We start from the raw sequence: 27,534 nt of genomic DNA, 5'->3' as shown, positions 1-27,534 counted from the left end.
TGTTCCCATCTCAAGAGAGTGAGCTTGCGGCCCCTTCTGTTCAACACCACCTCTGTTGTTGCTGAAAGATTTGGAAGGAGACCCGGGCAGCACTTCTCCGGTCTGCTGAGATCGGCACCGGACTCCAGCACCACCATACAAACCAGGTCAGAAGGTTTGGCTTTCTTCCAGCAACATCCCCCTAAGAACTTAATCCAACAAACTGGCTCCCTGTTACATTGGTCTATTCGTCATCGAATGCATCATTAATCCCTCTGCAGTCACTCAAACTACCCCGCTCCATGAGAGTCCACCCCACTTTCCATGTTTTCCAACTGAAACCAGTCTCCTCCAGCACTCTGTGCCCTCCTTCCGAACCCGCTCCACCCGCCCTGTTCATTGATGATCATCCGGCTTACTCCGTCCGCCGGCTGCTGGATGTGCGCTAACAGGGAAGGGGATTCCAGTGTTTCGTGGACTGGGAGGGATACGGTCCGGAGGAGAGGTCCTGGATCCCATGCTCCCTTATCCTCGATCCACGTCTGGTAAGAGAGTTCCACCAATCCCATCCGAATAAGCCTGGAGGGTTGCCAGGAGGCTCCTGTTGGGGGGGTACTGTCATAGTTAGCCACACCTTTCCCCTGACCCTTGTGTGCTTTAGTGTACTCTCCCTTCCCTGTGTTCCTTGTCTGTCCTCTGTTCATCTCTGTGTGTTTGTGTGTGTGTGTGTTCTGGTCTGGCTCCCTGGTCCGCCCTCCGGCTGCTGATCACAGGCACACCTGGCGTCCATCATCCAATCAGTCTCCACAGTATACCAGGCTCTACCAGCGGCAGATTGTCTCCGTACACTTGTATGATACCTTCGTCACGGCTCCTACCTCGGCCAAAGTTAACTTGTAGTTCGCTATTGTTGTCTTTTTTGTTACTCTGTCTGTCTCTGCCACAGAGCTATTCCCTGCCGGTGATCACAGCCACAACATCTTGTCTAATCTTTACAAGGCTGCCTGCCTGTTCTGCCTGCCACGCTACCCGAGCCAGCTGCTTTTCCTGTCCTACCTGCCTCCCCACAAAAGCCAGCTGTCTTTCCTGTTGGCCTGCCTCACCACATGAGTAAGCTGCCTTGCCGGTTCTGTCCATCATGCCACACGAGCCAAGCCAGAACCTACACTCACCGTCTCTGTCCCCGGAGCCTAGCCGTTTCTCCATGATTGCTTGCAGTGTTATAATAAAAACTGTTGCTACCACAATCCAAGTACCACTTCCTTGTGTTCTTAAATCGTGCACTACGACATGTTCATCATCTTTTCAAGATCAACTAGGGAAAATGTAACATTTACTTCATTGTGATTACTTCAAAAAGTAATTATGCAAGTACTGACAACAAGGCAATAAAAAGCATGGTCTTCGCAATGAAGTCATGTCTTTAAACCACAGTGAACTGCTCTGAATTAACAATTTAATTTCCTTTTAAGCAATGAATGGTAAGAAAATTTCAAGTTTCAATGCTTCTGACATTTTTCAAATGTTTGTTAAGTGCTTTGAGGTGTATCATGATATGACACGATGTGTGAATAGCAGTGTTGTAGTACTCGAGATCAGTCTTGGTCTTGAGACCACTTTTTTAGGTCTCGGGTCTTGTCTCGGAATCGACTGCATTTTTACTCGGTCTTGTCGTGGTCTCAGACAAAGAGGACTCGGGATTTTAGACCAAGACCACAACTGCGGGGATATTACTAAATTGCCTGTGCATTGTCTGATTTATTTGTTAACATCATTACTGTGATTGGATATAAATCTTCCTGCTTCAAATGCAACCAGTAACTTGACTCATTTCTAATTAGAAATTTTTGTTACTGTTAACGGCTGTCACCCCTCCCTACCGTTCTTCACACGCACACCAAGAAAGTGAATGAGGGAGACAGGAGAAGAAGCTGTGGCTGTCTGGGAGGAGATGTCAGCCAAATCTTCTGTAGTAAAATTTGGCTTCTAAACCACAAAGAGTTAATCTGCAAAGCAGCGTCCAAAAAACCCCACACAGCAGTATGTAAATTCTGCAATGCAACACTTACTGAAACAACTGGGACCACATCAAACTTTTATCGGCACTTAGAAAAGAAGCATAAAGAAAGGTGAGCTAAGTGTAAGTGACGCTAGCAAAGCTAGCTAGCTAATGTTAGCAATCTGCCTCTGCACCAAAACTCTTCAGAAATCTATTCACCCCTCACCCAAATAGATTTAGCAAATATTAGCTATACATATTAACTACCTATCGTAAAACTTTAATTAAAAGCAGAGTCCCAATTAGAGGCCAATCACTTTTACCGGCCAAGTGTGGCTACATGTTTTGACAAATAAATGCAGGTCTCAGGTCTGGTTTTTATAGAAGTTCTTTGGATGTATGAAACCTCTTAAAGCCCACCAGGTCGCCCGCTTGAGCTAGTTCTAAGCTGCTTAAATGGCGCATACAAATATATATGTTTTAACTTTTGTCAATATGGACATACTGCACATCGTTAGATTGGTTAAAGTTGCCACAACTCAATCGTTCAGTTCATTTTACAGGAACCATGAGCACCAAAGTATAATTAATTCAAATTTACTGGCATGGTAAACAAAAGAGAGGGAAAATAAAGGGGTGACTCCCTACCTTTGAAGTCCGAGTATGTGTTCATTCCTTCATTATTTATATTCATTTAGTCTGTAAGGGTCCATTGGTCAAAAGAATCAAAACATTTTTTCATAAAAATTAATCAAACTTGAAATAACTATCCTAACCTTTGGCTTTCATCCTTTCTAAGGTAGGCTACCAGTATTTTTGATATGGGGCACATTCTCATTCTCTCTCTCTCTCTCTCTCTCTCTCTCTCTCTCTCTCTCTCTCTCTCTCTCTCTCTCTCTCTCTCTGCATCAGAACTAGATCAAATTAATGATTTGTAATTGATATGTTCTTTGATAGCATAATTTTTATACAAGAAATATTCATATTGGTTTAAATAAACAATTTGATAGTATTTCCCATCTTTGCTGAGCTTTGTGCAGAGTTTTGTGCAAAAGCAAGGCCTGTCCCATATATAGGCAGGGTGAGTTCAGTGATTGAAGCAAATAAAAGCCTGGGCTATTTATTTAAGTTTTACAGTATGTATATACTGTGTGTTTCAGGGCACTAGTTTCAGTTGTTTGCCAGCTATTTGCCACCTAATTTAGTTAACATATATTGAGGGATGTAACACTAGCTAATGCAATGATCACTTTGTGAGAAATTAAGGGGACAGGGCATGTGGTGACAAATTGTTCCTAAGTTCCGTTTTTACTTGGTCTTGGTCTTGACTCGGTCTTGCCCTGCCTTGGTCTTGGTCTTGTCTCAGACTCGATACACTCTGGTCTTGGTCGTGACTTGGTCTCAGTTTAAGTAGTCTTGACTACATCACTGGTGAATAGTAGGGCTGGACAGAAATGTTAGATGAGTGGGCACTGAACCTGTGACGTCTTGATTATGGGACAGTCATTTGGATTACTTGACCAAGCTGCTGTCTCTTCTCTGATGGCTATCTACTAATGAACCACTGTCTAGGGGTGGGTGGATCGATACCGAAATGTTGATACTATAGATAATACGTCTCGTTTTGAAGATGATTTAGTGGTCATGAAAATGTATTCAGATTTAGCCTATTGATGCACCTCATTCACCTCATAAATCTTGCCGCTTCTAATAATAAAATGCATTGGTATTGATATTGGTTATTCTGGCCCTGTATTACTTGGTATCGGATCAAAAACAGATTTTGCGGTATCGCCCATCCTTACCACTGACTAGAAGAGACAAACGCAATAATGGCCTATTGACTTCCAGGGGACTGTCATTACTGCTGCAACAACCATGTCTGTCTGAACAACAGTTTGGTGGTTTGGTGGCAGTAAGGTAACATTTTTGACTACACTTCACAGAGCTGAGACTTCAGCAGTGACCCTCTACCTCGTCATATTTAAGCTGCTCTCAATAAGAACAAATAACCTAAAAGAACTGTCCGACATTTAGGGACACATACACTTATTTGTTTTTTTTGCTGCGAGTTAGATGACAAGATCAATACTACTCTCACATCTGTTTCTTAAGTATAAGCTGGAGCCAAGAGACAGTTAGCTTAGCACAAAGACTGGTGGCAGGTGGACCAGTTAGCCTGACGCTGTTCAAAGGTAAAAAAAAAACCAAACACAGCAAGTTATGGTTTTCCTTCCTGGAGTCTCCGCTGGTTGCCTGATAACCTCACGGTGGCGGCAACACTTTAGTATTTGTATGGATCAAACCATTGAGATATAACATGTTAATTAGTGAGCTTTAGAGGTGCTGGTATGCGGATTTTTGAATGGTGAGACAGAGCCAGGCTAGCTGTTTCCCACTGTTTTCAGTCTTTGTGCTAAGCTAAGCTAACCATTTACTGGCTCCAGCTTTATATTTAACAGATTACAGACATCTAACTCGCAAAAAAGTGAATAAGCATATTGCCCAAAATGTCAAACCTTTTTCTTTTAAAAACAATAAGAAATGTACGTTGGCCTGTCCATCAGAAAAGCAGAGCTTGTTTGTTGATGAGTGTGTATGTGTACATAGACTGAAGAGGCAGACTCCCCTGCAGTTTTTAGATTCCATCTCATAAAACCTCTGTTGACTTAAGGAAACCAAACATGATGCACACAACCTGAGACAGGAAATACTCCAGAAATAGTAAACTACCCCACCAGGTTGACATGAATCCTCATGAGTTATGACCACTTGACAAAACCTATTTTAGATCACTTCATCTCCTCTAAAAGTGACTGTACCGCCGCCTGTTCTTCATCACCATAATCACAACAATAAATGAGGAAATATCGATTATTAATACCTCCAATAGAGTTTCACAGACTTGGAGAGGTTGTCCTGGAGGCTTAACTGTTGGCCCAACACCTACAAAGTCACTTTTTTATGATGATTTTCCCTACTTTTTACCCAGCTGTACATTAGCAGAGAATAAAAAATGTACTACTGACTATAAAATTGTAGTAGATGGCGATCACGCTTGCCTGTGATCAACCCCCAGCTTCCTTGTTTTGTGTTTTTCAAGAAGCCAGTAACAATTGTGCAGGTAGTATAATGGCAGAGTCTTGACACTGTGATAGTTAGAACCAGCTGCTGGTTTTATTCACTAAAAATAATTTTTTGGCTCTTTTTCAAAGAGGAAAGGACAGTCAGGTGACAATCAAGAGCTTTGTCACCTCATATGAATTCGGACTTAAAATAAATGATCCATTCACCATCACACAATTAAGTGTTTAATCTAATTTTACTATTATAAAAGTTTGAAGTAAAGTGCACATAGTCTGACATATTTATGCTCAGCACACACATGCAACTAGTAATTCCTTTACTCATAGGTTTGAATTATGATCAGCTAGATGATCAGTGAATGTGGGTGTGGCTGTTTGGAATTCTACTCTGCTCTAAATATTTAGTTTGCTGGTAAATGTCTTTGTTAACTTTTTAAAGGCCTTAAAATTTAAGATCGACCAACTTTTTAAGGAGGACACTCTTGTTTTATAGAAAAACGCTGGCTTTGCCTTCACCCCCAGATACTAAGTTTCCTTTTTCTTTAATGTCAACGTTGTTGTACATGTATAGGTATGTGTATGTACGTATTTTCATGAACGACATAACCTTCGCACAGAATACCTATCTCAATACAATATACTTGGAAACATCATGTATTTAACCATATCATTTAATTTAATGACTTATAAGACATCTAATTTAATAATAAGACATCTGATAATACGGATGTATTGTTATGGGTCAGTGTGGCAGGCTAGTTATACTCAGATATCATCAATAAAAAAGTGACTTGTACTTGTGTATGACCTTTATTATTATTATTATTATTTTATTATTATTCATACTATTTAGTATGTACTATGTGTGGAGAACTAAGACAGCGGCCTAGTTGGGAAGGGCAAAGTCAAATAGTACGATGGGGCCAAATCTCCACCAGCCGTTAATTCACACATAGGTGTAAGATTGATGCGAGATCCCGGTGGAAGCCAACACGAGATCTCAACTGAATCTAAACACTGGATTCCTATTGCACAAGACACGCAATACAGTGCATGAAATCCCGGCGCACAGCTATGATGTTATCACCTCTATAAAGCCTAGCGCCACACACAATGTCTTTTCCACTGTAACCCCATTACTACAGGAAGGCACATCATGTGAACTTTAATTTTCCTAGAGAAGTCTTAACTCGCTGGACGAGCAATAAACTGCTTTGTGTTTGCTGAACACACTTATGGATCCTAATCGTTATTCCCCACAATAAGATAGTACCTTAAATATCAGCTATTTTAGGGGGACAGCCACCTTTGAGACTGTTTTTCATGTTTGGTTATTGGTCCATGATCCCAGGGTGGTGCCCCATAAATATTAATATTATATTATTAATAATAATAATATGTTTGATAATATTAATACTTGTATTCATATTCATAAATAACTTTGATATTTTGCTAATAACCATTCCTGCCCTATCTAAATCCCAACACTCTAATTGGTCTCATTCCATTCTACCTCAAAGGCGATGTGATTTGGTATTTACAGTAAAATTAAAATCCAGCAAAGACAAAAAAATCTTGTTGCTGTGTGTACAAAGCCCCTACACTTTGTATCTCCTATTTCCTCTTGGCCAAAGTGAAGTAACCCTAATCAGAGAGAGAAACAGAACGCACCATCCTGATAATGAAGGCCGGACAGATGCATAATAAGAAACTCTGGAACTCATGCTCATCGTGATTCTTTTGTTTCCAGCGCTGATTTTTGTTTGTGAGAAGAATGACAGTAATACAGTCCTGCCACTGCCTGAAGCGAGGTTGGAGGACATCTGGCTGTCACTCCCACAACATGGTGGAGGAGTGACAGCCAAATGTCCTCCAACCTCTCCTCAAAAGAATGCTGCACATAAATATGACATTTTCTTTATTCTTTTACAAGGAGGTAACTATATATGCAGTATGTTAACATGGGGAGTAATAACTGGTAGTATGTTATTACAAGGAATAATCAGCTTAAAGGTACAGTTAAATGGAATATAGGACTTAGTGGCCTTGTTTTCCAATTTGAATTTATTTAAGTTTTTCGAGTACAAACAGGATTTTGTGACATCACAATGTGGTCCAGTATGAAACAAGTGTAATGTGAAAACTTGAAACCTCCAGTGCACACACATTGAGAATGGATTTTGCGGTGAAGTAGGAGACATCTTGTGCCCAACGGTTAAACTTTTGAAATATTTGCATATTCATAAATTTTGGATATTTCAACGAGGGAAAGGACTAGATGTAATTTTATGAATTTGTAATGAGGTCATACATTTTTTTTTGCGTAGGAAAACACATCAAACATGTCTTAAAACATGTCTGAAGGGGATCTTTAAATTATACACCAAAATAAATCTTTTTATTTCCTAAGTGTCTTTAATGTCTGCGAGTTATGTATTAGATTTGTATTTTGTGTTTTTTGTGTAATCAATTTACTAATGTTGTTTTGTATAACTCCACCAGATATAATTTAAATACCTTGTAGCAAAGCATACCCCCCACCATTAAAAAGATAGATAGATAGATAAATAGATAGATAAATTCCTTCCTTCATCCCTCTTTTTATTAATCTTCCTTTCTTCTCTTCCAGCTTCCTCTCCCATTTAAATTATTTCATTTTTCCACATCTCCATCTCTCACCCTTCCTCTTTTCTCCATCCTCGTATCTTCCTCTCTCATTCAATTGTTTTTCCCCCTTCTACTTTTATTTCCCCTGCCATTTTCTCCCTTTTCTCCCTCTTTTCCCCTCCTTCCTTTCGCCATTTACTTTTCGTCCTATCCTAACTACTATCTTTCTCTCCTCCTTGTCATCCTCCCTCTTTCCCTACCTCAGGCCCTATCCCTGCCCCCCATCTTCTTTCTCCTCCATCCTTCTCTCTGATTCCCATCCCTCTCTCCCTCCCTCACTCCCTCCCTCCATCTCTTTCTCTCTGTGATGAAAGAGGTAGTTTTGAAAGAGAGAGAGAATCAGAGGAGGAGGTTGAAGGGGAGGGGTGAGTCCCTATAAGAGCAACTGCCTCCAGCCTCCACGTAGCCAGAAAAACCACTCTGAGACAGAGGGAAGGAAACATACGCTGACGAACCTCAACCTGCACCCGAAGGACCCCTATAGGCACCCACAATCTCACCCCAACAACGGTAAGAACACCCTGGGGAGAAGGAGGGAGATGGAGCAGGAAAAGAAATGGCTTGACCTCTGACCTTAGATGCAGAATCTTTTGCGTTTTGCATTTTTATAAATAATTGTAGAGATTTTGTTACATTTGTTAATGTATTGACGGGCAGGTAAGAAGGACCATATTTACTGTACAAAAAGCCCTATTGGAGTCACATCTGGAAGGTGAGCATATCATTTTACATCGCTTTACCTCCTTACTAGTTGCTTCTGATGATGGTAATGTAGCAGACATCAGACTTAGAGAGCCCAATAAATGATTACAATTCAAATGTGAATTCCCTTTTAATTAAATCTCAGTTTAACTGAAATATTTGGACACAAGGGAGGAAAAAGGCAACGACAGATATGTTTGTAAGCTGTTTTCAGCCCTGTTGAGAGTAACACTTTATTTTCCTCAACCATCCACGCCTGCTGTGGGTGTCCCAGGTTAACTGTTGCCGCTATTGTCGCGGTGCTGTGACCCTCTGACCCTTGAAATCCTTACGGCTGAGTGCTTGTAATGACGCTAAGCTTTATCTATTGTTAACAAACCATTGATTCTGTGTTTCATAGCATCAATGCATCACCTCTAAAGGAGCAACTGCAGGCTATTACGTCCCATGTACTTCCTCAAAGTTAAATACTACGTGTTTGAGTGGGTTAAAATCATAAGGCAGCGTAGATGTACACACTACAGAGAGCACGAGGTGAAGACGCTCCATCTGAGGACTACACATGCAGTTTGTTCTGTCAGTGCGTTGGTATTTAGTAAAGAGGGAAAGGTCATGCATCGTTCGTCCTGATTAGTCATTAATCGTTAAGGCCTGATTTACCGCTGCACTCTAGTGGGTTCCATGAATTAAAGGGGGGTCTTTGCAGAAAGCTGCTGCGTGTTTGTGCAGACATTGTAGGTGAAGACAGTGATGAAAGTGATTTTCTCTGGCTCACTTCATTGGAAGATTATTTTTAGATTTTCAAAGGCATTTATTTGCCTAAAGGTAATGGAGTCAATCTTTTGACATACTTTGTTTTTAAAGGCAATACTGAGCCAAATTATTCAGTATGAAAAAAAAAGAGAAATATTACATGAATAATAGGTGAGCTTTCATACAGAGAGCTACTTTGAAATGCAGTGGGGCTGAAATCTCGGGTTTCACGGACAATAAATATGAATAAATCGCAGTTTGGTTTTGTTGTTGACATTCAGGAGACGCTACCCAGACTGAAAAAAAAGGATGTCCAGTATATGAAGGGAGGGAAAAGGTCAAAGACAGTAATGTAAATGTTTTTTTATTAATCACATATAGAGCATCTGGCCACTACTAATAGTAGTAGTAGTACTAGTAGTAGTTGCAGCTTTTTATTATTTCAGTAGTAGTAGTAGAACCTGCTAATATTATTTTCATTATACCTTCAGGCATTGATGTGTTAAACTCATTATTTTTTAAGCTGTCAGGAAACGTTTATGAAGTTAATAAACTTTAAGACTGGGTGTCACCTTTTTTTTCATTACATTCAATAATTAACTTATTTTTTTTTTGTTCAGCCTGGGGCTCACCTTTCATTTGACCTTGAAAGAAGCTCCATAAACAAAGGCACTGTTCAAAATTGATTATTTTAAGTAAGCTGTTACAAAGAAGAAAGAAGCTTATGTAGATCTACAGATAGCGCACGGGCTGAAACTATGTCATTTTGAACTGATTCAGAGAAAAGTAGAGGCTGCTTTCTCATACCTGAGGGCAAATTCTCAAAGCATTCATGTGACTGCAACAGATTTGGGTAACTGTGAAATGTACCTCTGAGAAGCTTTGTATTATGTTCTAGCATTTCTGCACTGGCTGGATGAAACAAGGCAAGTCGTGTCTTCAGTGAGGCTGTATAGAGGGAATAGAGTCCAGAGTAAAGAAACTAACCTGAATGCATATAATATGTTAAATGAAAGTTTGAGAGGCATTATTTCTGCAGAAACTAAAGCTGTGATACGTAGCTGATTTTAGGTAAATATACTTCAGTATTCAGAGATAGAGATGTGGGCGAGGTGACAAGATAAAATAGTTTTATATCTTAGCTGGATTGTAAAACCATCCTGAAACACTTCAGCAGATGGTGATGAATGTTCTGCATTGTTGTTTTGTGAGCAATTTCACTGAGTTCCTGTGGATAGATGATCAAACATAGATGAGGTGACGATGACACATGGGACTGAGAGAGAGATGAGATTTCAACACCTTTTATAATAGAATTTCAGAAAATGTTTGAAATATCTAACACAGCTCTTGTGAATCTTTTGGTGCAAGTCCCTCAGAGACAAAGGGCAAGGTCCTCTTTCTGTTTCACTTGTTTCAGACTTGAAGAAGACCATGTGAAGCCTCTATAAAGACGAGACAAGTTGTGTTTTGAGGAAAGCGTGCCATTTCTTGTTTTTTTTCTGGACTTAAAATACCTCAGTTGCCATCAGTCTGTCCACCTACACACACACACGAAACAACTGAATGCATCAAGTTCAGGCACTTTATGTGAGGGTTGTCAAAATGCATGTGGAAATCATTGTTACCTGATGAAGTAGCACTGCCATACAGGAAGTTATATGCTTTACGTCATCCAGCAGTGATTGCAGCTTGTCTGATGAAGAACTGGTAGTCACTGTGTAGTTAGTGAGACATATAAGGAGAAAGAAAAAATAAATTGAATTTACACTTACAAAAATCCAAACTGCATCGACAGACGAACCGAGAAAAGAAGACAAATCCATACAGAGCATGTGGTGTTAGCTCCTTAATCTTAACCAAAAAACACACCGACTGCACAAAACATTAGGACCAATTTACTACATCGGAGCCACATCTCCACATTCATGTGTCTCATGGCTTAAAATCCCTTTTTATCCATCTCAGTATCAGTGAATTCAGTGATTTTCTTCACACAACACAACACACCTTATTAGCTTTATGGATAAACTTTCTTAAACCCAGGAAACCATTCTCATTCAAAAGCTGGATGGGGGAAAATGAAGGGAGGACAAGAAGTGCTGGATCACAGATCACACGGCATAGTGCTGGTGTGTACAGCTCTGGTGGCTGCACTGAATTGTACAATGTTCCTAACACAGCAGGGTCCCTGTCCATCCTTTTGTGCTGGGAGGATTTCACAGATCCTTCTTCATGTCTCTTTGCTGCCCCCAGTGTGCTCCTCTTTTTCCTTCCCTGTTTCAGTATCAAAGGAGAACTGACTTCTGTCAGATGCGATTGCACTCACTTTAATTCTGGGGGCAGAGGTATATATTTTCTTTTGCTGTTGTCGATTACATGATTGTTCTATGGCACAGGAAAGATATCAGAGTAGAAAGGCCCTGACTTTTCTTCAGGATCCTTGATTTGTTTTCTTGGAATCTTGGTATTGAAGTACATGTATTTGGAGGCCAAACTGGAAGTGTCAGTTAGATAAAATGCCAGTTAGCTGCCAGTTGTCTCACTGCTGTACTGTAACAAAGAAATCCCCTGCTGCCCAAAAAGCATTGTTCCTATAGGTGGCCATCATAAACAAGATTAAATGAATGATTTCTCTTTTAGCGTGAAATTTTAAACCCAGAAGATTAAATGTTTGTAAAACATTCCCAGAGCCTCGTGACAACATAGTCTATGGGACCGGCAGGGAAAGAGACTACCACCAAGCAAATTAGCAAATATGAGCAACCAAGTTCGAAAACCATTCATATTAGCCTCCTATTCAGAGTCTGAGATATCTGGAATTTCTGACAATTTCTGTCAACTAATCGCAAAATAGCTGCAAAGCCACCATCACTGACAGTTACATCTAAATAAAATACAGCAATACAAATGATTCAGTTAATTAAAAAGGACCTATGCAGTTTGTATCTGGTTTTACATATTGAAAATACTGCAAAAGTAGGAGGAAAGTAAAAAGTAATGTAAGTAAGTAATGCAAAAGTAGATAATTCAGGCTATTTAAATGACGTGACTACAAGGCTAGCAGTGGGGGTAACCATCTTGGAATAATGCGCAACACTTCAAAGTCAGACTAACAGAAAGTTTTCCTGTTTTTCCCGTTCTGCGGACATTGCGTGAATGCAGAATAATGTTTAAGTGCAGTGGGCCGCACAACAACAGAAGTAATTCAGGAAGAGAGAAAACCTCTTTTGGTGTGTGTGCAACTTTCATTTAAATGAATGGGCACCATCTTGGAGTACGGCATCCCGTTCTTATAATAAACCTTTAGTTCAGCGTTAACAGGTTTTGATAGTGCACCAATGACTCATGGGAATACTAACAAAATGATGCTTGCATAACAATCATTGTTATATTTTTGGGTCTCAAGTACAATAATAGACACCAATAAAACCCTGGTATCATATTTCAGAATTCCAAAATAAATACTCCCTAAAGCTAATAGAACAGCTAATCAGGAATTGGTGCATGACCTTGGCTCTCAGTAGTAGGGTCTGATATATGGTGCCATGCCATTGTTCCGATGGCCCATTATTCCGAAACCCCAATAGTCCGAAAAATGTCCTGTTGGACCGAAAGGCCATTTGTCCGGCAGCCCGTTATTCCGAAAACAAACGCCCATTGCTGCGAAGGCCCATTGATCTGAAAATACACACTCTCCCTGCAGTTGTTAGTTCAGTGACTGCTGGCCCTGTCTCTGGTGCTGCATTGGCTGGGGCTTTGCCTGGGGGGTGCGCACCAACTAAGGTAAAACTTCTCCCATGTGCATGTTTTCGGGATAATGGGCTTTCAGTCCAATGGGACATTTTTTGGACTATTGGGGTTTTCGGAATAATGGGCCATCGGAACAATGGGCAGTCCCCAATATTTAGACAGAAGTCTTATTTCTCCTACACATACAGTATATGGCAAAACCCAAGGTTTTAGAGAGCCATTATACTGCACAAAGCTAGCAAGTGATATGTAAATGAGGTCTTGACTAAGGCTTTGGTGGACATTGTTTTTTATGGGCTTTTGAGTCTTTGAGTGTCTTAGGCTGCGCTGTCACATAACAAGGAGCCTCTTGGTCTTCTAACTGTTGTGCCAATTGAGGACATGACTTAAATATTTTCTTATGCTCCACAACACTGTGCAACAATGTTACCTGATTTTACAAGTTAGTGTCATGTCACTGCAATCACGCACTCATCAGACTGTTGTCTCTTCAAGCTCACAGAGGTCTGGAGAAAAGCCCATCAAAAAAAAAAAAAAAATCTTTAGAAATCCTTTGGCAAAATTCAACAGTTCAGCGATTCAATATACCTTGATCTCGTTTTGGCTTGTCAAAGCAGAAAAGGTGTGCATTAAGGTGTGTTAGTGACCCAGCCACACCTGAATGGAATGCAGCCATTATCGTGATTAGTTACATAAGTGTTCGACAAAGGCCTATTGGCTATGAGTTTGAAAATGCTTGCCTACCTCAATGCTTTTTCAAAATATCCTAACACCATGTTAACTTAGTTTAGTTACATAGTAATAACTATGTATTTCAAAAACAAACAAATAAATGTCAAATTTATGCAGGTGGGAGAAAAAGCAAAAAATTACAGGGCATCACCTCATTTTAAAATATAAACAAAACAAAAAATCTAAATGAAACGAGTCTGATGTGAACCCATGTGTAAGTGTGTGTGAGCACACCTCCCAACCATTAATCGACCTTTGGCGATTAGTTGTATTGAGAACAGAAATTGATTTAGCTTAGTGTATCTGCCTGTAATGTCTTCAGCATGTAAACTACTGCCACGTGACACACAGTCTGACTGACAGGGAACATTTTGTTAAAGCTTTCTTGTAAAGGTAAGGTCAAAACGCTCACTCTGCAATCACATCTGTGAGCTGACATGACTTCTAACCAGGAGACAAGGATCATAAGAAATAATTTCTTTTGCTAGTAGTAGTGGTAGTGCAGTTGTACTATTACTGCCTGGGGCTATTTTTGATGCTGTCTAACAATAAATCCATGCAATATATTCATCACTTAAAATCTCAGTCTTGGCTGAAAAAAATTGTTGGATGGATGAATTAATAGGTGGTGGCCATTAAGGCCATTAAAGTGTTTTAATAGATATGCGTATCAATGGGAAATAATTTACTGTAGGAATTAGTCTTCAAGGCTACTGTTTAACAGTTTTGCCAATGTGGTGATTATTCACATCTTGATACAAAAATAAGGCAGATGTAGCTCTAGTATCAAGTAACAGGTAAAATAATTAGTGTGAAACAGCTTCTTATTTTTCATGATACAGAATTTAGTTGATTTTGTGCAGCATTTCGTTTTTCGTGATATGAACAGTGGGGCATTCCTATAACTAAGCTTGTTGTGGACTTTTATGCCAATGGTAGTAGTAGTTTTGTCACGTTTTATATATTTGCCAAACTCTTTGTCTGAAAAGACAAAGAGGGAAGAGCATGAGTGGGTGAGAATGAGACTCAAAGAGGCACAAAGCAAATGTTAGAGAGAGCGTTAATGACAGATAAATCAGTAGGTAGATAGTGCATGTAGGTAGTGACAGAGACGATTGATATATGGATTAGATATTTTTAACTTGATTGGTCAAATAGATCTGCTGTCCTGAAATGTGTCACATCAGTAACCACTCTGCCATTTTGCCAGTTAGCTATCAATATTAAAACAAAGAGCACAATGTATTCTGAGTGGGCCCGGGACAAGATGTCAATCAAAGTGACTTTTCTGACAGATCAAGTAGTCTGTCATCTGGCTCCAGGCAGAAGACTAAATAACATTTAATTACATTCTAATTACCTGTTAAACTGACTTCTCGACCAACAAAGCCAACATCATGAATATACACTAATTATTCAATATTTGATTTGTTTTCTTTAATATGCTGGCCCTCTCTCCTTTTAGGGTTGGGAGTTATAGTTTTTCAGTTTAATTTAAAGCTGCAGTTTATAAGGTCATTATGCAGCTGTGCACAATCATTTTCCATTGCACACATTTTCTGAGGCATTCAGGCTTTTTATATATTAAAAGTCAATAAAGGAAAAGTCACAATTTTGTAAACAAGAAAAAAGAATAAGGACTTAATTTGCATACTGACATAGACTGGGTTTGAACTACATTGCACTTTTAAATTAGATTCAACTTGAGTCATGAAAGACCCCAGTTTATAAGTTTATGCAAACACCGTACCACAGAATACAAATTAGGCGCTTGTCATAAGGCAGTCCAACATCACTATACTGTGGTTTTTGCTGTTCTTGCACAGGCAGAACTACACTGTGTCCAAATGTCCGGACCGGCATTATATAGAAACCACCCAAAAAGTAAGAAAAGTCACAGCTCAGGTACATGGTGTACTAATGTGAATTTGACAACATGGTGGATATTACATTTAATTTATGTAATAACCTGCAGTTCAGCTTTTAAAAATAAAGAACTGCAAGACGGATGCATGCTGCTCCTCCGTTCAACCACGCGTGAATAATCCGGCTTTAAGTCGCTCTTCGGGCTGGGAGTCATTTATTTTGTACTTCCTGTTCTTGATGAGAAAATGGCAATAATGGGGAAAAATAATGGTGGAAACAGTTGATAACACAGTGTGAGCCAGTTTGAGAATTTTGTACTTAGAGTTGTGAGTTGTCAGAAGTCAAGACTATGAATCAGACTTACAGTTGAAAATTTCTTTAAAAGTACTTATTCACGGTGGACTAAGCATACTTTTTAGAAGATGCTCATGATGTTTAGTACTTTTTCCACTCAACCAGGCAAAGCTTGCTGAACTTACATACAGTTACACATATAGATACTTTCCAAGGAGACAGACTACAGACCCTGTGCTGATTTTCCCACAGAGAAGTGTCATTGCACTTATCATTTGTCTGAATACTAGTTATGTTTTACAAATCATGGATGACACCACATGCTGCAGCGTTTTTGGTGTTCACTGCTCCTTTGGTAAGCTTGAATTGTGACTTGGATTAGATGTTTTTCAGGTAGCAAAACAGGTCAAATGGCACAGCTCATGTGGTCACATGGTAACAGGTAACAGGTTGAGCCTGGATGACAGTTTTTCTATGGACAGGGGTTCCTTTCTTCTAAAAGATGGTCTTTACTTATCATCTAGTGGACTGTAAGACCTCCATCAGAGCGCCTCAGCGCAGCACCAGACAGTAATGACTTAATTAACTGGTTAATTTAGTGGTTAATCAGTTAATTAAAAGCAGAGTAATTGGGTTTTAAGGGCTATAAGAACACATAAAAGATGAGTCGTTGAGAAGTCCGATTCATTTTCACAGAGCTTTTAACAACACAGTACTTCATAGACAAGAGGACAGAAAAGGAGATAAAGACTACATTCAGTGGAGTGCGTACCTGTGTGTGATTGTCTGCGTGTGCACACATATATGTAATATCCTGATTGAGACTTGAGTGACTGCACCCAGGCTGAACGGATTCTGTGTTGGTATGTACTTGACTGAGTTAGGAACTGCCAGTACTCAACTTGATCACAATAGTGTCTCTGACTGTTCTCTGGATTCACCCTCAAGTAGGAATTAGACCGCTCCTTAAACCTCCAACGACAGCTGTCAAAACATATTCTCTGTTCATGTCTATTCATGTTTCACAAAGTTAAGATTATTATGGGAAAAAAAATCATCCTCACAGGGGTAGAGAATTGTCCTGCACTGCCTGAACCCCTGCAGTAAGCATATAAACATCTAATGTGACACTTAACAAAACTTAGCGTTAACTTAATTTCCTATTGTTTTTTTAGCGGCGTGGCTCTGGGGATGGCAATGTTGCTCTGCTGGTCCACCACTTTGGTCCAGACTGAAATATCAACTATTGGATGGATTCCCGTGAATGTTGGTACAGACATTCATGGTTCCCAGATGATGTATTCAAATGGCTTTGGTGATCCCCTGACATTTCTTCTAGTGCCACTGTGAGGTTGACATTTGTGGTTTTGAAAATGTCTCAAGAACTATTAGATAGTCATCAAAAATTTTGATTTCTCAAATACTTTGGTTTCTAACCAAGTACTTACAAAACTATACTTTTTGTTTTTTTTGTTTTAATTAGCAAATGTTAGCATGCTAACATGCTAAACTGAGATGGTGAACATGGTAAACATTATACCTGCTAAATGTGTGTACATATGCAAAGACAATGTCGGACTCCGTAGTTTTCTCTGGGCCCCTGCCAAACCTGACCAGTGATGACATGTTTAGCCGCATGTCTTCATTCCGCCGCTGGGTGTCGAGGTGGTGTCCAGCAAACGATGTGGGCTTTGTAGAGAACCATCCCTTAGTTATGCGGTTATAGGCCTAGACTGCCAGGAGACTTCACATGATGCACCTCTTTCCTCTCTCCTTCTCTCCCTCTCCATCTGTATGCACCTTTATCCCATTACTGCATGTTACTAACTCAACATCTTTTCTCTCCCGTAGTTTTGTGCTTTCTCGTTTCTTTCTCCTTCTGTCGCTTTCAGCAGGTATTTCTGCCTCCAGAGCTGCAGAGACTGGATCTCTGGTTGTGGGCCACCTGCTGACCCCGTGTTCCTGCTCGACAACTGCTACTACAGTTGTTGTTATTGGCTCTGTTACTAATACTGACATTATTTTTCCTATAGCTGTCATTCCTATATTAACACTACAATTACTATTCTACTATATAAAAAAAAGATTCTACGTGGTCTTTGCATTGTGCCTCCGCAAAGCCCCCCCAATGATTGCTCATGGGGGGATTTGTTGGGTCTCTGTAATTAATATTATAAAGAGTATGGTCTAGACCTGCTCTATAGGAAAAGCACAATGAGAAAACTTCTTTTATGAATTGGCGCTATATGAATAAAGTTGAATTGAATTAAATATGCCACATACTGCCACACAGAGCCGCTAGCATGGCTGTAGACATTTAGTCTTGAAAATGTATATATGAGATAATGGTTTACCAGTATGAAGGTAAGCATGTGTTCCACTTGTATTGTCCTCACTCATTTCGAAATTAAAGATACAGCATGTGTGTATGCATCCTCTGGCCACACCTCAGTAGATAACAGAGATGAGAGGATGTGACGTCTCCGTCATGCATTATCCTTAATGATGGCAGCTGATTTTTGGAAGCCAAGTCAGCACAAAGTCAGTGACAGGAGGATGGAGAATGGAAAATTTGGCCAAATGAACACACCCAAGCTGTTTGTCTAAATCCACCGCCATCTGCCAACCTTGCCCCGCCCTTAGCTGTCCTACACTATTCCTACCTAAAATGGCTGAACTGCTCTTTTGTCCTTCACTGACAAATCCATCCTCTTTCCTATCGGACTAAAGACAGACTTGACACACACTTTTATTGTTTGCACACTAGAAGACTGATTAATTTTGATTAATTTTGCAGAGCTGCCGTTTTATGGGTAGTTAGAGATTGGAATGAACTCTAGTGCAATTACACTTTTATCAGTTTTTAATTACTCAGAATAAATTCCAATTTTCTAAGACATTATAAAGTAGTGTTTGAAGACAAATTAGTTTTACTTCCTGCCACGTCAGTTTAATAGATAATGACAACCTACAGCTGAAGGAGAAGTGTAATAGTGTGTGTGTTCATTTGTATGAGTGTTTTCAACAAAGTACTGTATGTGTGTGCTGCTTACATTTGTGTCTGAATGTTGTGTATGTTTTGTTGCATGTGAATTTGAGTGTGTGTTTGTCAGCAACAAACAATGACTCAGTTCGTTGCCAGAGGCATTAAATGAGGCATCAATTAAAGGACTTAACGAGTTTGTTTAATGAGATGAAAACTCTGGTTGTGTTTCTGACGTCAGACTCACCAGACTGGTCTGTTCCTACCAGAAGAAGGTCAAACACCTTTCTTTTACTCTTCGTTCTCCAAGTCTTTCTTTGTCACATTTTATATCTGCTATGCTCTCTGTCACCTCTGTCTGTCCCTTAGTCTCACTTCCTGTCCCCTTCAACTCACTCCTGCCATTTTTACTATGTCCCTCCTGCAGTGTCAGAGGCCTACTTGCCTATAAATGCAGATCACTCACCTTGATTGTATATGGCATATCAACGAGACAACGTTTTTGTAATAATTAATGAACTTTTTTTCACAGTAGCAGACAACAGACACTTAAAACACTTAAAAGTCTGTCCTTTCCTGTGATTATGGACACATAATCTTAATGCTTACTTTCTTACCAAGAGTAAGACGAATACATTGATATCAATAGATCTTTTTCACGGCAGACATTTTGACTTGTCGTGGCAGGAAAAGTACAGGTGAAACAACTTTCAAGATGTAATGATGGCTCAGTTCCATCAAGTGTCCCAGTAAGCCATGACAGTGAGCCAGCATGCACAGTACCAAGACCCTGGAAGTAGCTCACATAAATGGAATGCAGCTGTTTTTAATTTGATCAATTCCCCCCTGGGCCTAAAATGTCCGCTGTGAAAAAGGTCTATTTCTGTTTGCATTCAGTTTAGAAGTAGCTATAGAACGTGTTAGCTTAGCACAAAGACTTAAGCACGGGGAAACAGCTAGCCTTGCTTCTTCAAAGGTGGCATCTAACATCTCCAAAACTCTCTAATTTACACATTGTATATGTATATTTAACACATGCAGAAACAGAAAATTACATTGTGGCCTAACGAGCAGCTTAACAGTGCTTCTTATTGACCAACAACAGCTGTACCAAATGACTGCATGTAGCATCTCAGAAGCCCTGAGGTTATCTATCTAACTTTCGTAACTTCATACAAAATTAAAGGTGATTCTTGGATGTATTGGTGAAGAAGATACAACATGTAAATAAAAAATGATTGAGCTGTTGGAAGGCATATTTTCTTTCGGTAAGTGAAAGCTACCTGTTTCGTTCCAGTCTTGGTGCTAAGCTAGCTCTAAATGCATCCTTGACTAACACTAATTTGACTCTGCAATCCAAGGTAAACAGCTGTTACTACTTTTGTGTACTAAAAGACAAAGGTCCTCACTAGGGGAAAAAATGCAAACCATAATGCGCTTGACATGTCAGAGATCATTTTTACCAACAGGAGCTAGCAGGTCTAGAAAGAGCACTAAGCTCTTTCCAGACCTGCCAGCGAATTAATGTGAACAAGACTCAAGACTCTCGTTTCCTTTTCATTTCCTTTCTATAAGTGTCATGTAATTCTACCTTAACTTGGATACATTCTCAATGTTTGACAGTTACTATGTGTTGAAAAGACAACTTGTATGATGAGTAGAATGGATCAAATTATTGAACTGAACATGTGCGTTTGCTCTGTCCTGTGTTGTGCAGCAGACGGTGGGACCATGAAGACTGTGGTGGCTCTGCTGCTGCTCTGTCTGTGTGATCCTGGACAGAGTGACTGCCAGGCAGACTGCCTGTCCTGCAGCAACATCCTGCCCAAACAGCTCAGTTTCAACACCATGGTGAGGAGTCCACACACACTGCAGACTGCAAGAGTGGAGCTCCCACCCAAAACAGAGGGGAAAAGCTTTCATTGTGTCTGCTGGTGTTAAAATAAATGTAAACAAATTTAGATGTCCCATCTATTGGAGTCACAAAGGTGGGCTGCAATAGAGACAAACAGGACATCCAAGTCAAATTTTGATACCCTTTAGATTTGCCCTTCATTAGATCTTTTTCACAGAAAACATTTTGAATTGTCACAGTAGTAAAATCACAGGTGTAAATAATAAACTTAATGTATTTTGCTGCTTTAGTTTCAGGGTCCTGATATTGCTGGCTCACTGTCACACTGTCAAGGCTTACTGGGACACTTTAATAGAACTAAGCCATTGTTAAAGTTGTCAGTAACACCTGTGCTCTTCCTACTATGACTAATGTGTGCTGTAAAAAAGGCCAATAGCAACTGTTTTTGTTGTGTATTATGTCACAAGTGGGAAATATAACAAATTGATGCTTGTGAGTGAAATAAGTGGAAAAACAAATCATGCTCTGAAATATTTGTTAGTAAATCCTCCATCTAGACAAAACCGGACTACACTCTCACACAAATACACAAACTCACACAAACAAAGTCTCTCCACGGGGCTCTTTTAATTTGGTGATAAAATAAGTGGAGACCCCTCACCCCACCTTGCTGTATTCATCCCGTCCTCCCTCCCTCTTCTTCACTGTCTCTGACTCAACAAATTACCCTTTTGTCATTTGGGTTTTAATTTGTTGTGGCTAATTGATTCCTGGGGATAGATGTGTGTTTCTCCTCTCAGACCGTATGCCTGGTGGTTATTTCTCTCTGGTTAATGACATGTCTGCTTCTCAGACATTTTGGCAGGGACAGTAGAAGACATTTAAGTGCGCATGGCTTAAAACATAAAACTTTGAATTGTTAGTGTTAAGCACTTAGTTCTTTAAAAGGACTTGGAATAAATTGGGCACTTGCTGTCTTGTAAGACATAGAACTGCTTAAAGACAGTTGTCTTAGGGCACGCACCTTGCTGCATGCATGCCATCTACTGACTGATTGCCCCTTGTTTAGAATCCATGCCTTCTCTTGCTTATTTTTTTATTTCCTCCACTCCTTTATGTCCATCTGTCCTTCCTGGCTGAAAGGCGTTTTACTTGTAAATCAATAAGGGACAAGAGCTTCCATGATTAGCCTGCTTCATGGAAGCAGTAGATGACACACTCAAAGCAATGTGGTATTTCATAGGTACAATCCTCCATCTTATTCTGACAGATACACCCCCCCACCCCCCACACACACATGTTTATTGAACCATTGAAGTGGAAGATATGGGTGATAAACAAGCTAGAAATCCAATCAATCTCCTTCTGTCATATTGATTTTTGTATTTTCTGAGTTAAGATTGAGTTAGGGACTTTCCACTTGAACAAACCCAGCAAATCAGATGCTTCGAGTAATACTGTAGCATGTTTATTTTTAAGATACATGTTTACTGTTTTATACACAATCTTCCTCATGACTTAAACACAGGTGTAATTGATAACACTAATAAATGACAGCAGTCTATTTGGGTGTTCTAGGACCAGGGCCTGGCAACTGTGCATTCATTAATGTTAATATTTACACCTGTGCTTTTCCTGCTATGTCAAGTCAAAATATCTCTGCAAAATATACATTAGATGTGGAAAATTGTACATTTTCAGGCTCAGATGCAAAGAGAATTATGTGACAAATTGTTCTTAACAATGATTTGTACCAACAGATTAAATTGTGTTTTTTAAAAGACAAAGACACCATATGTGCTTGGTTAAGAATGTTCTATTTCTATTTCACATACTGTGTGTTGAATGATGAGCTTTAGGTGATTTTTTTAGGGTTAGTTTACTCAAATCACACAACATGTTTTTCTACTTACCCAGTGGTATCGTAGAAAAGGTTTCAGTCGTAGTCATCTGGACACTGTTTTCAGAATCAAGACGTTTCAGCTCCCATATGGAAGTCATTCTCAATTGTGAAAATGGTCTGAGAACTCAGAAATTTAAGCTACTCTGTGTTGCTTAGGCCCTACCCTCAGGGAGGAGTCTTCCAGAGTGTCTGCTGTTTACCCTGCCTAGTTTCAGGTGAAACTAGGCAACTGTTTCCATGATGGCCCAGTAATAGAAGAACTACTTAAGATTATTAGTAGAGAGAAGAGTTGGTTTGAAAGAGGAGTCAAAGAAGCCATTTTGTGAAAAAAGAAAACCCCTCTTTAAACAGAAATGGTGGTCTGAGATTCAACTTGCCAACCGTTTACCACAGTGTATTAACACCATGGTCAAACCAATCATATGTTAATCAGGTACTTAACAGTGATGAGGGAGGTGCAGCCAGAAAACAATAGGCCTGATTACTGGGCCATCATGGAAACAAAAGAAGGTCAGTTTCAGGTGAAACTAGGCAGGGTAAACAGCAGACACTCAGGAAGACTCCTCCCTGAGGGCAGGGCCTAAGCAACACAGAGTAGCTTAAATTTCTGAGTTCTCAGACCTTTTTCACAATTGAGAATGACTTCCGGATGGGAGCCGAAACGTCTTGATTCTGAAAACAGTGTCCAGATGACTACGACTGAAACCTTTTCTACGATGAAACACTCCTGGACGAATGAGGGACTACACCGTCTTACCCAGTTGTATCTATATCTTCCTATGCAGGTAGCTTCAATTTTTATTTGCCAAGGTTTTGAAATATCTGCATCAGACACTACCCCAATACAATTTCATTTGTGGTCACCAAAGCATAAAAAAAGCATTACTCACACACCAGTAATTCACACACCAAGTTTTCATCGATTTCTCCTACCAAAGGTAAATCTAGTAAGAGTCTACAGCCACACTAGTTACTCTGTGCTTTGAGCTAAATGCTAACATTGGCATGCTAACATGCTCACAATGAAATTGCTAACATGCTAATGTTTAGCAGGTATTATGTTCACTATCTTAGTTTAGCGTGTTTAGTATGCTAACATTTGCTAATTAGCATTTATCACAAAGTACACCTGAGGCTGATGGAAATTTTGACCTGATGGTGGCGCTATACATTCTTACAATTCATCCTGAGGGGATCATGAATGTCTGTACCAAATTTCATGGCAATCCATCCAATAGTTGTTAAACCATGCATTCCGATCAATGCAGGGGACCGACGAACTAAGTGCCCGACAGACCTACACTGCCATCCCTAGTGCTATGCTAAAAAACTGTCCACAGTAAGGTCTGTCTATTTTATATGACTAAATTAAACCGAACTGACTTCAGAAAGAAAATGAAGATGATCTCTTGTCTTTGTCACTGTCAGGTGTGTCTCACTGAGTGCGAAGGCAACGTCTCCCCAGTGTTCTACCGGGACTTCTGTCGTAAGGTGCTGTCGTTGCCAATTTCCTCCTTTAGTGGTACCGTGCGGAAAAGATCTCAGGAGGAGGTGGAGGCCCTGTTTCCTGAGGAGGAGGAGCAGGTGGAGGGAGGTCTGTTGCTGCCCATTGCATTGCAGAGGTTCGATCACGTGACCCAGGCACTCGGGGGGGACGAGAGGGATCTGGGTGGCAAGGGCAGCCAGCTGAACACGGCCTACAATTCCCAGAATGCCCTGTCTCTTGAGAATGAGTATGAGGAGGAGGCTGGGCAGGAAGAAGGGGCTGCTGAAGTTGCAGCCAGAGGACAGGGTGATGTGGGGCTGAGTGTCTCCAAGAGGTTTGGCGGCTTCGTCAAAGGGAGGCACGGCTACAGGAAGCTGATTTCTCCCGGAAGATCGTACCAGAAGAGGTACGGTGGCTTCATCGGCATTCGGAAATCAGCCCGCAAGTGGAACAACCAAAAACGTTTCAGCGAGTTCCTGAAGCAGTATCTGGGGATGAGCACTCGGGCCACTGAGTTCAACAGCGTGTCAGAGGACCTCACCCAACAGAATGAAGTTTAGCAGAGTGCACCTTTAAGCCACTGACATAAAACAATTTCCTGATGTATTTTCACTGATCTTGTTTTGTATTTCAATCACCAACATGTCAAGCGTTAACTGGTGTCACCACAGTTAACCTACTGAATCTAAGTAATTTACCAAAAAGCCCGTAATCTAAGACTGCCATTGGAGTCCTCTTTGTCTCAAGACATAAGAATTGCTGTTTCTGTTTTCTGTCTCGTTTAATTATGATGCAAACAATTTGCCTGTAATTATCAGACCTTCTTGTATTCATTCTCTGCCAGTTAAAGCCTCCAGTGGAGGGCCCAATATAAAAAGCTCACTCTGACCCGTGAGACTCTATAATCCCTGGCATTTTCCAGGCCCCCTGTCCAGCTCTAGGCACCCTGAGTCATTCAGACTTGCCCCTTGTGAGATGTGCCAGTTAAATGATCATGTTTCATTTGATTAGCTGCCCAAGCCCTTATCCTCATGAGCTTTGAAGGAAAGCTCTCATTTTGGGAATTCTTGGTAGTCCCGCAGTGGTTTGCAGTAAAATACAGGATTTATTTTGCTGTTTAATGTAATCTGCCAGATTAATGTTAGCATAATTATTGCTTTTCTGATCCCCTGTGTTATACAGTATATTTTACCTATTTATTTCTGTGCTGGGTCATCTGTAAAAAGTGCTAAATCTTCTTACATGGAGGCCTTTGGCTTTGGGGGGGACCTTATTGTTGAAAATGTGTAAGAACCTCTGTTATCAAGTCTAGCAGGACCACTCTCTTTATTATACTACCATCTTGTGGCAAAATGCATAACCCAGTCTCAAGGACAATACCAATGTTTTTTCATGTTTTGGCATTATGGTTAGGGCAATGTCAGCAGTAATGTAAAGTATACTGTATGTGATTTGTGGTAAATAAATGAAAACATGCAAAAACACAGCTAAAAGTCATTTATTTATCACTGTGCCAAAACACACCTGAGACAGGGCTACTTAGGCAGGTTTATGGAAAAGATCTCTCCTTCAATCTGATGCAATGGTGAACTGAAAGACTACACAACTTCTCAATTTTCATGCATACATGCTACTGATCTGTCTGCCAAACTGATGTTATGTACAAGTGAGCATCATCTCTGACTGGCTCGTGTGTCCAGACGCCAGATTCCTGTATGTAGAAACAGTTTCCCTCAAACTGTAATGGTGTGAAATGTTTTTCTTGCCCACTATGAGAACTTGTAAATAGCTGAATTTAAACATGTCAATAAAAATAGTTTGCTATTTCCTTCGTGGCTTGTCATGCAGCAACTGATTCCGTGTCTTGAGGTGTTTTGTTCTTAGTATTTACAGTACAGCCAGTAATGGGGGTGGAGAACTTTAATCTCTTTACTTTTTTTTGGTTACTTTTTTGGAACTACTATGCTTTTGTAGATCAGTTGTAAGCCATTGATAAGAATACTATTAGGGTTGCCAGTTTGTGTAAAAATATTTAATAATGGGTTCTTATACTGATCCATACTTTAATGTGATCTAATGATCCAAATAGTCTGCACTTAAATATTAATAGGTTGCTCTTTTCCAGTAGGTCAGAGGGGTCTACCTGATGAAGTGAAGAGCTAAAAAGACAAACATTTGTTCTTATTATCGGCTTATAACTGCATATACAAAGCACCAGTAAATGATGTATTAATAGAGTCATTCGTTCTAATTTATAAACCCTTCATAAAGACTATTGGAAAACTGTACCAATTTTTTTTGTATAATATTAATGACCACAATGAAAATGTGTTACTGCCTTACAAATATAATCTCAAGAGAAACACGCCATGACATACTAAATTCAAACCTGTGTCAATATTTGTTGCCTCCCTCTTCTTGATGTAGTGTTCAGCAGAGGAACTCGCTTAGCACTAAAATTTTCATTGAAAACTGTCTGGTTCAGAACGTAGACTGTCCAAACTCCAGTGCCAGCAGGCTTCTGGCTCTCCTTAGTGATTAGTCCTGTCTGCCAGCTGCACATAGTACAAATGCATTGCATGCTATTCCTAATCTAATATACTGACACAGTTATTTTGAAGAATGTCAACCACATGTCAGTTCTTCTTTGATAGTATTTTTTGATATGTGGCTGTATTGATGAAGCTCAGTTTGACCAGTTAACTTGAAGGAAATACCTCTCAGGGAAACTTGTGCAAGAGAAGCACTGAAGACCTATTTAAAATCCTGTTTCCTGTGTGTGAAACCTGTATTATATTTGTGAAAATAGAGAACAGGTCTATTCACTGTTGTCCCTCAATAAGGACCAAGACTAGATCAAAACCTTAATAGCCATCTAATATAACCCACCGCAACCAATAAGGCAAGGCGTTTAGAACTGCTATTACCTCAACACATGCGTTATGTATATCTATGTTGTGTGACTCTTTATACATTCAACAGTGTGTGGGATTCCCTTCTTCTTCCTATTCTCCTATCTCTTATCTTTAACTCCTAGTTTAGATACTTACTAGTTTGGGAGTTTGGAGAAAACTCATCACATGGACACTACCTATAGTTCTCAGCTTGGTCTGGCTTCTATAGCTGTTGAGGTATTGGGTTCAACTAATTAGAGGATGCTTTCCAGAGTTGAATCTGTCTGTAGGTAAATGTCTTCCAATAAAATACCAATAACTGATAAATATCAACTGGGCTTATATTGAAAGAACATTAGCAGTTAGAAAGCAATTCTAATGCCACGAACTTCATACTGACCTGCAGATAGTCATATTTTTAATTCTGAGGAGATCCACAAGTTTCCAAAGATGTGAATTTTGGCAAACTGGCTATAAAATATGAATAGGACATCCAGTGCAAGCAGATAGAGAAAAATGTGATGTAAGAGGGGCGAAAGTTTCTCTAAGGTCAAAGTTTTAAACTTTACTAAAAGCACAACA

The 27,534-nt window shown here is 39.9% G+C and overlaps 1 protein-coding gene across 2 annotated transcripts; it reads left to right on the top strand.

The window, feature by feature from the left end:
- Positions 1-8,091: 8,091 nt before the first annotated feature.
- pnoca (prepronociceptin a) lies at positions 8,092-25,913 on the top strand. Of its 2 annotated transcripts, none has more exons than XM_044203486.1 (3): positions 8,092-8,241; positions 20,535-20,665; positions 24,001-25,913. In XM_044203486.1, exons 2-3 carry the CDS (start codon positions 20,546-20,548, stop codon positions 24,616-24,618), a joined length of 738 nt encoding a protein of 245 aa, XP_044059421.1. In that variant the 5' UTR covers positions 8,092-8,241; positions 20,535-20,545; the 3' UTR covers positions 24,619-25,913. The 2 variants fall into 2 exon arrangements, with proteins under 2 accessions (XP_044059421.1, XP_044059412.1); XM_044203477.1 differs by having other exon boundaries at positions 8,119-8,241; positions 20,532-20,665.
- The last annotated feature ends 1,621 nt before the right edge of the window (positions 25,914-27,534 follow it).

This window comes from Siniperca chuatsi, linkage group LG1 (genome assembly GCF_020085105.1).
Source record: "Siniperca chuatsi isolate FFG_IHB_CAS linkage group LG1, ASM2008510v1, whole genome shotgun sequence".
In the NCBI taxonomy this organism is placed as follows: Eukaryota; Metazoa; Chordata; class Actinopteri; order Centrarchiformes; family Sinipercidae; genus Siniperca; species Siniperca chuatsi.
The sequence above is the reverse complement of the archived record's forward strand: the minus strand, read 5'-3'. Positions and strand labels throughout refer to the sequence as shown.